The 15,522-nt window shown below is 39.3% G+C and overlaps 1 protein-coding gene across 2 annotated transcripts in view; it reads right to left on the bottom strand.

The window, feature by feature from the left end:
• Positions 1-15,522, bottom strand: part of LOC125265610 (B-cell scaffold protein with ankyrin repeats-like) — a 50,479-nt gene that overhangs the window by 23,036 nt on the left and 11,921 nt on the right. For both annotated transcript variants that reach the window (XR_007184302.1, XM_048185938.1), the window contains exons 6-7: positions 10,930-11,044; positions 7,400-7,596 (exon numbers count right to left, since the gene is read on the bottom strand). Coding sequence is in view for 1 of the 2 variants with exons in the window: in XM_048185938.1 (XP_048041895.1) it covers positions 7,400-7,596; positions 10,930-11,044 (312 nt within the window). In the remaining variant the exon portion in view is untranslated. The remainder of the gene's footprint in view (positions 1-7,399; positions 7,597-10,929; positions 11,045-15,522) is intronic.

Here is a 15,522-nt window from a genome sequence, read left to right as displayed (position 1 = left end):
CACGGATCTGGAACTTTTGCAACTTTTACACATGATTTCAAAAGGATTTATATCAATACTGATAATGGGCTCTATTGTTGCCACAAAATGACCAACAAATGGCATGACGGACTGAATCCTGCAAAGAACCTATTATGAAGTCAATACTCTTCATCAAACAGATTGACAATCTGAGGACAGCATGATTAATAGCTTGTTTTCGCAAGTGGATGACACCACTAATTGCTTGTCTATGAACAGTATATGACACACTGACTCAGCCAGCTCATGTTTCTTTGTTGACAATCGAAAACTGTAACAATTGACAATGCACTGTGGATATTATAGAGGCACACCTGTCCCAATGTTTGTGAAATAAAGATAACCACATGCAAGGTTTTACATAAATCAATGAATTATCTGTCCATGTATCATAGCATATTTATTAAAAGTCTAGAGGCAGAATACTGATGAGGATGGAAAAAGAGGGCAAGGGTATAGAGATGATGCAGCTGCCAAAAAAACCTGAAATCGGTTAAAGCAGAAACACTTTTTAATAAGCTTTCTGTCTCAATGCCGTGCTGTTTGCAAAGCAAAACAAGTTTAATTAGATGGGTAAAGGCTAACGGGAAAGCAAGGGAGAAGCCATTTCTCTTTGACATTACTCTGGTACAAACCTTGATGGCAAATTAGCAATCAGCCCTCTAGAATCATTTTTGTTTTCTCTTGCATGATTAACCTCTATTGATACATTCATTAAATATGCATTGTAATATTGTTTTTTATTGTTTGAATAATGCATGATGACAACAATAAAGGGAGGAGAGATTTGAAAGAAATGCCCTGGCTTGTCACAGTGGTTCATCACATTTCTACAACAAATCTGTTATTCTAATGCCAAGATTAAATTAAATTAATGCATTCTCATTGTTATATGATTGCAGGGACAAGGAGAGGCAAGAATCCAAATGCAAGCACAGTTTATTAAAAAAAAAAAAATCTGTCACGGTATTGGACTCTTATTTTGATATTCTCTTCTGTTTCCTGTTTTCATGTTTTCCTGCTCTGTTTAGTTTTGGTTTCTGATCATGTTCCTGTTAGTTTCTATGGTTAATTATAATCATCAGGTGTGTCTTACTGTTCATTGTTATCTCCTACTTATACTCCCTGTTCAGTTCAGTCCTTTTTGTAATGTGTTTATCTTCTGCGTTCATTATGTCAATTTTGAATATTCCTATTTTGTGCATGTTGCCTACTATACCAACATGTTACACAAACACAGATAATCCAGTCCTGGAACAGAACTATAATCCACACAAGCGAATCACAAACATAATAAGAGAAACAGAGAAACCAAGAGCACAACTTAGAGTACACACATACAAGAACAACAACCGACAAAACACAACTCAAAACACATGGGATATAAATACACAGGGATCACAAGGGCTAACCAAGGACAGGTGAAGGATATTAGTAACTATGGTAACAAATGAGGGTAACTATAGAAATTAACAAGGCAGGCAGTGAAAACAATAGGCTTGTTTGAGATGCGCCTAGCCTCGCCTGAAGTTCAGCGGAGAGTAGGCGGCTGCAGTGAGGGGAGGAGTGAAAAAAGTGTAGGCAAGACGAACAGTTCTCTGTTCTCGTAGTGGATCAGAACCTACAAGATCAAAGGCGGATATCGCGGGATTCACACTCGTGTGCTGTGTTGCTGATAAACTGGATGTAATTTGAGTTCTGTTGCTTTTATATGAAAATAAACATAATGAACAATACACCCAAAGTACTTGTTATTTATTTCCATTCGAAAGATGTGTGTATCAATCATTTTTACTTTAATTATAGACATGTTTTTATATATTTTTTTTATAAATGACTACGTTCGCAAAACCCATAGAGAGATCACTGTGTCAGAGAGTTTGGGAATATTCACACATAATTTTTACACATAAAAACATGATATTAGAGTTTTAAAATCAAACATTTTAAATCAGATCAATACATCACGGTTGTTTAAACCAATAAGCTTTAAGCTGTGTCGTCAGCAAGTCGTTTCCCATCGTGCTTTTGGTCAGCGCAGTCGGTGGAGAGCAACTGCGCTCGACTGCAGAATCCGACACGTCCGCCTCGCACTCGCGAGAGGTTTTTGACACACGTCGCCATGACATCAGAGCAAGGCGGCCCACCCTCGGACACATTTCTAACCGGCATGCATCTCGCGGTGATCACCGGTGATCGGTTCTGCGCAGAATTTGCTCATCTCAAACAAGCCTAAAGGAAACGAACTAAACACAGGAAGAAAGAAAAAAGGAACAATGGGAACAAAACTAAACTTCAAAATATGAGCCAATTAAACAAGACAGGGGAACACAGGCCAGGATCATGACGATATATAAACAATATATAAAATATCACTAATTTGAAGATTAAGTCTTTTTATCTTTTAGAAAAAGAAAAAAAAATCTTATATTTCTTATTGTGTTGCTTAAGGAGACTGAGATGTCACTTTTGGTCAAATGCATCATTGCTGAATAAATGTATTAGTAGTAGTAGTAGTCAGAATTATGTTGTGTTTAGTTGTCTTTTCATTCCTATGTCTTTTGTTTCTTGGGCTTCAGTTTAGTTTAGTCTTGATTATGTCCAAGTTAGTCTCCTTGGTTACTGATTACATTCAGCTGTCTATCATGATGTTTCCCCATGTATTTATACTCCCTGTTCTGTTCAGTTCAGTTCATTGTCAGTTCTCCTAGATAAAGAATTTTTTGTTAGATATTCTGCATCATGCGTTTACTTACAACCATCATATGTAAAATTATTGTTTTTAATATTAAAAAACAGCTTGAGAACTGCTTGTATGTTTAAAAATAAATGCCAGGTTCACAGCAAACCACAAGTAACCAGATTTTTAACAGAAGTTAACAGTCATAAGTGAATAGTGAATGAATCACCCCACCATGAAACAGCCATCTGTGGCACACATGTTTCTAATGCTAAACTAGGTATTTTCTACAGCAGCACAAACCTCTATAATTTCATTATTATTGTTTTCATCAGTTGTCTCTAGGATTTAGAGTTTAATACCTATTACTGAATGAGAAGGGATTTAGAAACAGCACTGTGCTTTAGACACTGATCATCTCAATAACAGCAGTCATGGTGGATTTGCCTGTATATGGGCTGTGTAACAGATTGTTGTCTTGTACATTTTAATGGGATTATGTATTAAGAGAGCCCATCAGAAAAAAAAAAAAAAAAACGGCTTCCGCTCGGTTCAGCTAATGGATTCCTAGATACACATTTGGATACATACTGAATGAGGATTGTGTCATTAGAAAGTAAATGCTCCATGCAACACAATCCTTCTTGCTTTCATCTTAGTCATAAATAGAGGGTTAAACATAACTAAGCTTTCTGCATATTAGCATAACGATGGGAAAAAAACACCATTAGTGAAGGGAAATCTATGCATTAGCATTCTCCCAACCCCCTCTTCGACCCTTTTAGCCAAGGAGTAAAACATTCAGTGCAGCCAGGCATAAAGTAACCAATGCTGCAATGGGTATCTTTTTGTTTTTCTTCAAACATCTGTTTGAGGGGTTTTACTAGAGGAGAGACATGTAGAGAATGTTAATGAAATATGGATTGTAACCTTACAGGGCTGCTTATTTAAAATATGCTCTGTACTTACATACATTCACTAATATATGGTCAGCTTGAATGGTACAATGGAATGGAAAGCGGTGGGGGGGCAGGAAACAAAATATAACCTTACTGACCCTTTTTTTCAGGAGTCTTCTATCTGGTTTACTTGTAATAGCATGGTTACATGCTCTTATAATGATCTCTTGTGTTGGATTTGTCATTTCAGTCATTTTAACTTTGGCTTGAAAATAGTGCCATGGTTACAATAATATGAGCAGTATGAGATTGGCATGTTAAGTTTTGGTTTTATTTCATGTTCATGGTTCAGGTCTTGTATTTTGCAGTCACGGTTCCTTTGTTTCCTGGTTTGTCATGTGATTCCCTTGCCCTCATGTGATCTTGTAATGTGCTTCCCTTGGTTCATGTGTTCTGTTATGTGTGTTCGACAGGTGTGTGCGGCTGAATCTAACCGTTCGGTGAGATTTACCGCTTGCAGACAGGGAGGAGCTGAAAACAGAGACTTAAAGTCGGACTTTCTGCTTCTCGTAGAGACGCTTGTGTTTGCATACTTTATCACAGCTGAAGTGAAATAATTTCAATATTTGTCAAATTCACAGATGTTTCAGAGACATTTTTATTCAAAGCTTTATGTACTGCTTAATAGAGCATATGTTTGTACAAGAATAAAGTTCAACATAAGCCTATACTATTTAAATACCAATGAAGTGGGGTCGATATGTTGATAAACAAATTTTGACACAAATTTTACATTGCGACTATACGACAAGAGCTTTAACAGTTATAAAAATACAGATTTGTGAGTGTTAGTGAAACTGAACGCAGCGCTGCATGAAGTCGAACACACCTTACACGTTCTCATTGTTTTGTCTTGTCATGTGATACTCTGCTTTGTTCGTCATTGGCTCATTGTTTGATTGTTTGATTTATTCAAGTTTATGTTCATGTTTCTTGTCTATGGTTCAAGTCAAGTCTTTGTTTATGTTGTATTGGTTTCATGTTCACATTAAGAAACTGCACATGGGTTCAGCTGCAACTCGCCTTTAGTGGATTGGTGACAGAATGCTAAACCATGGACCCAGCAGTTCTATATTCAAATAGAAAACAGCTATTTTAGTTTGTAAAATTCACAATATTACTGTTTTCACTGGATTTTTCATCAAATAAATGCAGCCTTGGTGAGCACAAGAGACTTAAAAAAACATTTAAAAAAGGTTAATGTTTCCAAAATTTTGACATGTACTGTATGTTAGACCCTATTAAGACCCTATTAAGCTTTCTTCCAGAAGTTGTCAATTCTCTTCTTATTATTATTAATTCATCATTGTCATTAGGATATGTCCCCAAAACTTTCAAGATGGCTGTTATCAAGCCTCATTAAAAAAAACACAATCCTGGAGAATTAGTTAACTACAGACCAATCTCAAATACATTTTAAATATTATATATTCAAAAATATAATATATTCAAAAATATTAAATCACAAAAATATCCTCACAACTATGTACTTTTTCAGAGAAAATTGGTATTTGTGAGGATTTCCAGTCTGCTCTCATCAGAGTTACAAATTATTTTCTTTTGTCATCTGATCGTTGTGGCATATCTCTATTAGTGTTACTGGACCTTAGTGCTGGCTTGATACTATCGATTACAACATTCTTTTGGACAGGCTTGAAAAACTTTAGTGGAATAGCATTGGCATGGTTCAAAATGTACTTATCTGACCATTATCAGTTTGTAGCAGTAAATGAAAATGAATCACAAGTTTGGTATAGAGTACTAGGACCATTGCTTGTCACCCTCTACATGCTACCCTTGGGAGTATGGGAGTATTAGGAAACATTCACAGTTGCGCTGATGATACTCAGCTCTATATTTCTTCAAGCCAAACAAAGCATACCAATTCAAAACTAATAGAATGCATAGTTGATATAAAAATTGGATGACTAATAATTATTTTTCTACTACTACATTCAGGGGGGGAAAAACAAAGGTTTTAATTATTGGACCAAAAACCTCTGCATGTAATAACCTAGAATACTGTCTAACTCTTGATGGCTGCTCTCTGTCAAGTCTTTGTCATCAATTAGGAACCTGAGTGTGCTATTTGATAGCAATCTTTTATTTGAAAGCCAAATTTCAAGCATTTGAAAACAAGACAAGCCCTCGACACAGATCCTCAACAAAAACCTCAGCGAATATATGAGTCTTCGGCACACATCCCCATGGTCAGCTATGAACGTGCCATGCCAGGACCAGTTGGGACCTAAATGCAGTTTCAACCAGAAGGATGTTCATCGTGCTTAAGGCCACTGATAAGCCAGTTGTGTACTATTTGCTCAATGGCAGCTCTACCTTCATGTTTCAAACTGCTGGGTAGACTACAACTCTTTCTTCCCACCTAATGCCTGTGTGAAGTATTCCAATCAATATAACACCATGTCCATTTATCTAGGCCAGAGAAGGACTGGTCCCCTTACTGAGCCTGATTTCTCCTATGGCTTTTTCTTCATATCACCTGATAAAGTTTGGGTTCCACTGTCACCTTTGGCTTTCTTTGTTGGGGACACTTAATAATATTACTGATTTGACTATAGATCAAAATCTCAATAATAGGTAGAATATTTGTAATTCCAGTCATCAGTTAAGAAACAGGCGCCTCAACCCCTGTGATGTGTGGCAGCAGCAGCGCGAGGTCTCGGGAGAATGACCAAGCAGACACAGATAAAGTGTGGTACAAAGCATTCTCAGAGTTATTCAGGAAGAAGGGTCATATTTATAGACATAGGTCAAACAACAATCTCCAGGATGGCTTGAGCATCCAATCATACGACTTAAGAATCAAACCTTACCAACAAAGCTTACCTCATCAGAAGATTGAGGGTTCCATGTATGGAATTTCAAGAAATATAATAACAAATAAAAATGTATGTGCATAAATGTGTGTCTTCATCTTCTGGTTGTGTGTGAGAGTGTCGGTGTGTCCAAGGACTACTACTTCTTGTTTTGTCTAGGTAGGTAGATGATGTGCACAATGGAAAAATCCAAAGACACAGAGAAAGTCAAAAAGTGAAGCCCAAGAAATAAGAAATTATTTAACACTGACACTATCGAATGAGAACAAAACTTGAACTGAGCTAAATAATGATACTATTGTCTTCTGGAGAGCTGCTTTACAGTAGAATTTAACATGTTTTGTAATGAATGAACTTTACACAGTTATTGAACTGAACTGAATCAATACTTAACTGAACTGAGGTGAATAATGACACTATCTTGCTATAGCTTCTATACAGCTGAATTTAAATCTGGCTATTTGATGAAGCTTGCGTCATTAATTCTGTTATTTTCCTGTTTATTACTGTAAAGCTGCTTTGAAACCATTTCAATTGTATGAAGTGCTATAAACATGAAGGTGACTTGACTTGACTTCTGCCTACTTTTTTGTGTTTTTCAACAATGTGTTTTTGCTGTGGTAGGTCTGACCCCAAACCAACAGAAACCATGTTACTATATTGGATAAATTGGTTGCTTTTCTGAAAAGTGCATCTTTACTTTGTGGCTGTGTAATATACGTCTGAAGCAATATCTAGTTGCTTTCTGGTGGTGCTTCTAATTGTAAGAGTCAGTTTGCTCTGCTTAGATGACTAATACTTTATAATGTGGAAGAATCTTTCCTGTGAATCTGCAGACATGACCTCTGTAGGTTAAAAAAAAATGTAGACGATCTTATGTAATATCTAACAGTTTCACTCACCAGTGACTCCTGTAGGAGGATGTAGAGCTCCTTGTGTTCATGTACGTGTGCAAGATCCAGTGGTGTATATCCATGACTGTCGGAGACCTTTAGGGCCTGTCGGGATCCAGGACACTGCAGCAGAGCACTGGCCAGATCTCGCAATCCATGCTGGGCAGCAAAATGCAGGAGAGTAGGGATGTCCTCTGAGCTACACTCTAGGAGAAAAAAAATCAACACAGTTTTGTCAGGTAACCTAAAAAATGTGCTTAATATTGTAACATTTAATTTTACTGGTTTTATTGACTCAGTCTAACTGACTACTTTAGGTTAAACCAAAGAAAGACTTTTACGAGAAATACATTTCCAAGTTTTACAGTTTAGATCTCATTAAAAGAGCTCCATTTAAATGAGTTGACTTTCATTAACTAAACACAATGGCAAAGGTTAGCTTACTTCATGGTGTTAATAGCTCATCACTTCAGCCTAATGAATAAGTGTCTTAAAAACAATCAACATGCAATGTTTATGTACTGAGTGGGCGTTAGAGAACAAGATTTGTAGAACAAAGCTAAACAAAACAAGTGCAGTAAATTGTATTGCTTTTTAGGTAGATCTCTAAGATATATAATATCATATATATATAATATATGAATATTCATGTTCTTTTATTACTCCTAATGTGCATTTACCTCACAATAATCTGAATAACACATTTGCTTAAATACAATATTACAATAACCAGGCTGTACAAGACTTAAGACAATCAAAAATCAAATGATCTAACTAGCATGTGTATAACTGACTAAAGTAACTAAACTACAAACCCGATTCCAAAAAAGTTGGGACACTGTACAAATTGTGAATAAAAAAGGAATGCAATAATTTACAAATCTCATAAACTTATATTTTATTCACAATAGAATATAGATAACATATCAAATGTTGAAAGTGAGACATTTTGAAATGTCATGCTAAATATTGGCTCATTTTGGATTTCATGAGAGCTACACATTCCAAAAAAGTTGGGACAGGTAGCAATACGAGGCCGGAAAAGTTAAATGTACATATAAGGAACAGCTGGAGGATCAATTTGCAACTTATTAGGTCAATTGGCAACATGATTGGGTATAAAAAGAGCTTCTCAGAGTGGCAGTGTCTCTCAGAAGTCAAGATGGGCAGAGGATCACCAATTCCCCCAATGCTGTGGCGAAAAATAGTGGAGCAATATCAGAAAGGAGTTTCTCAGAGAAAAATTGCAAAGAGTTTGAAGTTATCATCATCTACAGTGCATAATATCATCCAAAGATTCAGAGAATCTGGAACAATCTCTGTGCGTAAGGGTCAAGGCTGGAAAACCATACTGGATGCCGTGATCTTTGGGCCCTTAGACGGCACTGCATCACATACAGGAATGCTACTGTAATGGAAATCACAACATGGGCTCAGGAATACTTCCAGAAAACATTGTCAGTGAACACAATCCTCTGTGCCATTCACTGTTGCCGGCTAAACAATGCTTTTCTCTGGGCCAAGGCTCATTTAAAATGGACTGTGGCAAAGTGGAAAACTGTTCTGTGGTCAGACGAATCAAAATTTGAAGTTCTTTTTGGAAAACTGGGACTCCATGTCATCCGGACTAAAGAGGACAAGGACAACCCAAGTTGTTATCAGTGCTCAGTTCAGAAGCCTGCATCTCTGATGGTATGGGGTTGCATGAGTGCGTGTGGCATGGGCAGCTTACACATCTGGAAAGGCACCATCAATGCTGAAAGGTATATCCGAGTTCTAGAACAACATATGCTCCCATCCAGACGTTGTCTCTTTCAGGGAAGACCTTGCATTTTCCAACATGACAATGTCAGACCACATACTGCATCAATTACAACATCACGGCTGCGTAGAAGAAGGATCTTCGTACTGAAATGGCCAGCCTGCAGTCCAGATCTTTCACCCATAGAAAACATTTGGTGCATCATAAAGAGGAAGATGCGACAAAGAAGACCTAAGACAGTTGAGCAACTAGAAGCCTGTATTAGACAAGAATGGGACAACATTCCTATTCCTAAATTTGAGCAACTTGTTTCAGTCCCCAGATGTTTGCAGACTGTTATAAAAAGAAGAGGGGATGCCACACAGTGGTAAACATGGCCTTGTCCCAACTTTTTTGAGATGTGTTGATGCCATGAAATTTAAAATCAACTTATTTTTCCCTTAAAATTATACATTTTCTCAACATTTGATATGTCATCTATGTTGTATTCTGAATAAAATATTGAAATTTGAAACTTCCACATCTTTGCATTCTGTTTTTATTCACAATTTGTACAGTGTTCCAACTTTTTTGGAATTGGGTTTGTATTAATGGAGACAATTAAACAGACAGGAAGTTTGAAGGAGATGTTGTCTCATAGGAAAGGTAATGCAAATTTCAGTCAAGCAGAATCAAAGGTCAATTTAACACTGACTTTATTTCCCTCAGCAGATAGATACTGCTTTCATGACATACCACTGGGAAATTGGAAAGACTAATTATTCATAGAGCTTTTGAGAAAGAAAGACGGAGCAAGAAAGAGACAGAAGAAAGGCATAGTATTTTTTAATTATTGAGTATAGAGAGCAAAAACCAGAGATAAAGATGAAAAAAAAAAAAAAAACGGAGCATTGTGACAAAAATGAATAATAATAATAAAGGAAAGGCGCAACATGGGCTCAGTTTATAACCAGGCAAATATACTTAAGTCTTCTGAAAATTTAACAAACCAACAAATAAACACTGGCTCAATGTCAGTAAAAACTAAAATTCATAACAGTCTTCATAACACGAGGTCTAGAGACACATTTTTAAACGCTGAAATACTTTTAACTTGAGGGCCACATTTTTATAATGCTGTGTCATGCATGAGACACTGCAAAAGACATGATACGTGAGCACAACGCGTTTACTTTAAAAAATAATGGAAAAGTAATGCAGTGGAATAGAAAAATGCATTCTGTTTGAACGGCCCCTGACTGTCTCATCAACATTATGATTAGGATGTTAAAGTCAACATGCAACGCAATTCACATCCCGTTTTAATTCCATTTTAATTCCGTAATCTAAAGGTTCAAAACATGTACGAGTTGATCTTCGTTAATGTCTTTAGAAGTTGAAGGTACAATTACATTAATGAAATTTTGGCAAAAAATTGCAGACAGAAAAAAAGGTTTATTCTCAATAGTGTAGAATTTTCAATGCACTGGTTTAAAGACAATATTTTGTGCACACACAATAACATTGCCAATTGCTCCATGTTAAACTGCAGTGGATCTGGGTCATGCTGTATTTATGTGGGCAGGGAGGCACATGTCGAAGGAACAAGTGCACAGTAAAGCACTTCTGTGTGCTGAGGCGGCTTCCCTCCATCATTTATTCATGCCTATAACAGACTGTAAAATAAAGTGCTGGTAGCATTAGCCTTTTTGTGCTGATCTAGAAATTGCTGTCTGCTAGCGGTGGGTGAGACCTAAAATGGGTTAAAATAGCTAAACAAAACTAGAGAAGCTCTTACCCCTAGCAGGAGACTGATCACAATGCAGGCCCTGGAAACCTCCTGTCGGCATTTTTTGCATCAGACAAGAAGCTAGAGTTTGATCCAGCTTCTCCACCGAAGACACCTGAAAGGCCTTAATATAAACATAAGACATATCATAAACCTTAAAAATTCTTCAAAGCCAAAGAGTGTGGCACTAGCCTAAGTGCAAATATAATTCCCAAACACTCATAATTCCCATCTGCCATTGGTCAGACAACTGCCAAATTCAAATTTGCTTGCGCGCTTTGGCTGGCGCAAAACTAGAGACGGACGTGCGCAGCGCTTTTCATATATCACAAATATGCAGTGTTTTCAACCGCATAATGTTTATTTTAGGTTCAGACATTTAAATACACATAAGTACTAACAAAACAATACATTTAGAGTATGTAAAATACACACTGATGTCTATAGAAGCAGCAATAACAATCCTTTTCATAATAATTATACGACACATTTTATTCATGTAAGATTCACATTGTGTAATTAACTTTAACGTTTACTCTACTCTTCCCCAGTTCACCGGGTCACTTACTTTCATGTATTTCAGGAGAAGTGGATGAATTCATGTGCTGTAAATCCAACAGATCCAATTCTCTGCAGGCGCAAATGTACTCCGTTACTAACGTAACCTTGGTTCCCTTAGATACGGAACAAGTACTGCATCATTTGTCTTATTATAAGACAAGACGCTACGGGGGAAAACTCCTTTTCTCCGATTTCTGAAGCCTTTTTAAATCACGCAGTGAAACTACACAGCCATTGGTTTGTGGTGTTGTAAGTAAACGAACCAATGATGCATGGGGGAGCCGCGTGAGCCAATGGTGAGTGAGCCCGGTCGAGCCCACCTTTTGGCGGGGTATCGGGCTAAATATGCGGCCGTCTCACCTTGGCAAACTGATTTAATTCGACTGAAGCGACGACATGAGGCGTCCTGCGAGTAGCACGGCAAAGTACGCAGTATTTGTTCCATATCTAAGGGAACCGAGGTTACGTAAGTAACCGAGACATGGTTGGGGCCATAATGGAAAATTGTAATGGAAAATTGTAAGCTGGTCACAACCGTGAGGCTTATGCAGAAAGGACCTGCATCTGTAATGCAGGAATGTCCAGATTATAGAACCTGACAAATGTGGACGATGAGGCCCAGTCGGCCGCCGCACAGATTTCGGTAATGGACACACCACGGGACCATGCCAAAGAGGAGGCCATGCCTCTCGTGGAATGTGCTTTAACACCTCAAGGGCATTGTAGGCCTAAGGAGGAGTAAGCGAGTGCTATAGCATTGACTATCCATCTGGATAATCTGGGCTTTGTGATCGTAAGACCTTTTGTGCGGCCACCAAAGCAGACGAAAAGCTGTTCCGCCTGACGAAAAGAGGCGATGTAGATCCTCATGGCCCTGACGGGACAGAGTAGGTTCAACCCCTGATCATCCTGAGGAGGAGGAAGAGTGGAGAGAATGACCATCTGCGCCCTAAAGGGCGTGGATAGGACCTTCAGGACGTATCCATGTCTCGGTTTCAGGACGACTTTGGAATCATTAGGCCCGAATTCAAGACAGGAGGGGCTCACAGAGAGTGCTTGTAAATCTCCCACATGCTTAACCGATGCTAAAGCTATAAGTAAGGCGGTTTTTAGGGACAGGGGCCATAAGTAGGCAGTCTGGATTGGCTCAAAGGGAGGGCCTTTAAGGCCTCTAAGAACCAAAGAAAGGTCCCAGGTAGGAACCGGCAAAGTACAAGGAGGATTCAGCCTCCTGGACCCTTTCAGGAAGCAAACAACAAGGTTGTTTCTCCCTATTGACTGCCCTGCTACAGAAGCATGTGAGGCCGTTATAGCTGCGACATAGACCTTAAGAGTAGAGGGAGTACGGCCTCTATCCATTAAGTCTTGAAGGAAGGACAATATCTGGGATATGTCACAAGCAAATGGGTCCACGCTCCGGGCTGTACACCAGGCAGCAAAGACGGACCATTTAAGGGAGTAGCGACGTCTTGTAGATGGAGTTCTAGCTTGTGAGATAGTATTTAAGACATTCTCAGGGAGGTTTGCAAGCTCCCATTGAGAAACCACACATGAAGATCCTACAGCTCGGGTCTGGGATGCCATATTGTCCCTCTCGCTTGAGAGAGGAGGTCTCATCTCAGAGGAATCGGCCATGGCTTCATGGGCGATAACTGAGATAAGTCTGAGAACCATGGTTGGCTCCTGCACAGAGGAGCCACCAGGAGGACCTTGTGAGCACCCTCCCTGATTCGTCGGATAACCTGGGGAATCCGAGCGATCGGGGGAAAAGCATAAAGGAGGAGGCTGGGCCAGTCATGGACCAGCGCATCTCTGGTCTTTGAGAAATAGACTGGGGCAACGATAATTGTCTTCTGAGGCGAGGAGGTCGACCTCTGCCCCCCCGAAGACATCCCAAAGTTTCTGAACCGTGCAGGGGTGAAGCGACCATTCCTCTGAGGTAAGGTTGTTCCAGGACAACATGTCCGCCCCTGTTTTCAAAACACCCTGTATTTGTGCTGCTCTCAACTCTCAACTCTGGCGATTTATGAAGGACACCACCGTCATGCTGTCTGATCTGACTAAGACATGGTGCCCCACCAGAAGAGGAAGGAAAGTTTGGAGAGCTTGATTTACCACCATCATCTCCAGGCAGTTGATATGAAGCTCGCTTTCCGGGCCGTTCCAAGTGCCGAAGGCTGGACGGCCATCGCACAGAGCTCCCCAACCTATTTTGGAAGCATCTGTGAAGACGACCTTCCTCTTGATCACTGTCCCAATAGCCACGCCCTGTTTGAACCAGCAGGGGTTCACCCAAGGGGCCAGGGTTGTGACGCACGCCTGGTTCACTTTGAGCGAGCAGCGACCACGCTGCCAGGCTTGGGGCGGGACCCGCGGCTTCAGCCAGAACTGCAGTGGGCGCATGCGAAGCAGGCCCAGTTGCAGAGCTGGTGATGCTGAGCTCATGAGACCTAGCATCTTCTGAAATTTTCTGAGCGGTATAGAAGTTCCGGGCATAAAAGTTTCCATGAGCTGCTGAATGGCCAGAGATCGCTCTGGCGAGACTACGGCCCTCATGCGGGTCAAGTCTAGAACCATCCCCAGAAACGAAACATGTTGTCTGGGAGATAACAAGCTCTTGGGAAAATTGACACTGAGCGACAAGCACTCTAAGTGGTTGAGGATGATGGATCTGTGTGATATTAGCTCCGTCTCCGACTGGGCCAGAACGAGCCAGTCGTCGAGGTAGTTTAGTATGCGTACGCACATCTGTCTCAGAGGGGAGAGAGCCGCATACATGCACTTCGTAAAGAGCCAGAGATAGCCCGAACAGAAGGACTGTGTATTAAAGGGACATGCTGTCATCCAGTGGCTCGTCATCGGATCCCCCGAACGAGACCAGGTCGCTCGCGATGGTAGAGGGGCACTGGTCCAGGCGGGAGGAACAAACAGGGGAAACCTCTCTCTGTGGAGAGAGTGAGGCACGCGGGAAACAATAAAGTGATACATTCTAAATAACGGTCGCCTTGAAAAACTCACGCTGGGGGCTCAGCCAGAATATTTTAAACAGAATATTTTAAACCATTAAAATAAGATATACCTTTTAAATTAAATCAATTAAACTGTTAGAAATACAGTATATGTATTCTCTTGTGAGTTATTTAAAAATATCAACCCAGAATGCCAATAAACATAAAATAAAAATGTATAGTAAAAAGATGACAGCCATCCATAATAAAGTTACTTCATCAGCCAATACAGTCTAACATGCTTTACCATCTTTTAAAACTATACTCTGAATGTGTCTGTATTGCGTCCATCTTATTTCTAATGTGCAGTCAGTTAGGAGCATGGAAAAAGCATATGGCTTAACCCCTTATATCCTGAAGACTGCAAAAGTAAAAAGGCAAGAGAACCTCTTAAATACGCCCTAGAGATGCTCACATAAGATTAGAGCTTTAAGGGATTAGAGCAGAATATGTAATACAGGACTGATAAAAGAAAAGACTGATGATGGATGGTGTTAAATATATTTTAGATTTTAGATTTTAGAAACTGTTTTCTAAAAAATAAATGTAATAAAAAAACATTAGAACTGTCATTTAGCACTTTGTATACTAATTTATACATTGGTCACAGGGCACAATAAACCATTTGTATGACTATAAAATTGTACATAGGCTTGCCAGCAACAGTAAATGTTTCCTTTAATTTGTTGTGGAAAACCCCTGTAGCATCGTTAAACTCTGAAAACCAGCAGTGGACAAAATCTAAGCTGACAGTGTGAAGTTTTCAGCTTTATAAATTATTTGTAACTTTTGCTTAAAGCTGCAGTCCATAAAATTTTGCTTCTTTGTCACCATCTCTGTTTAAAACCTGCAATTGCAGTTATTTGCAGAATTATCATCTTTACGTGGGTTGTGCATCGGCACAGCCCCTCAGCGTGGATGAATCTAATGTTTGCTGTCAGTCACCGCACCGGTGTGGATACTATGTTTCAGAATCACAGATTCTACATCTTGGAAGAATGACCAAAATAAGAATTTTCACCAGAAAATATCA

The sequence above is a fragment of the Megalobrama amblycephala genome, linkage group LG3 (assembly GCF_018812025.1).
Source record: "Megalobrama amblycephala isolate DHTTF-2021 linkage group LG3, ASM1881202v1, whole genome shotgun sequence".
NCBI lineage: Eukaryota > Metazoa > Chordata > Actinopteri > Cypriniformes > Xenocyprididae > Megalobrama > Megalobrama amblycephala.
The sequence above is the reverse complement of the archived record's forward strand: the minus strand, read 5'-3'. Positions and strand labels throughout refer to the sequence as shown.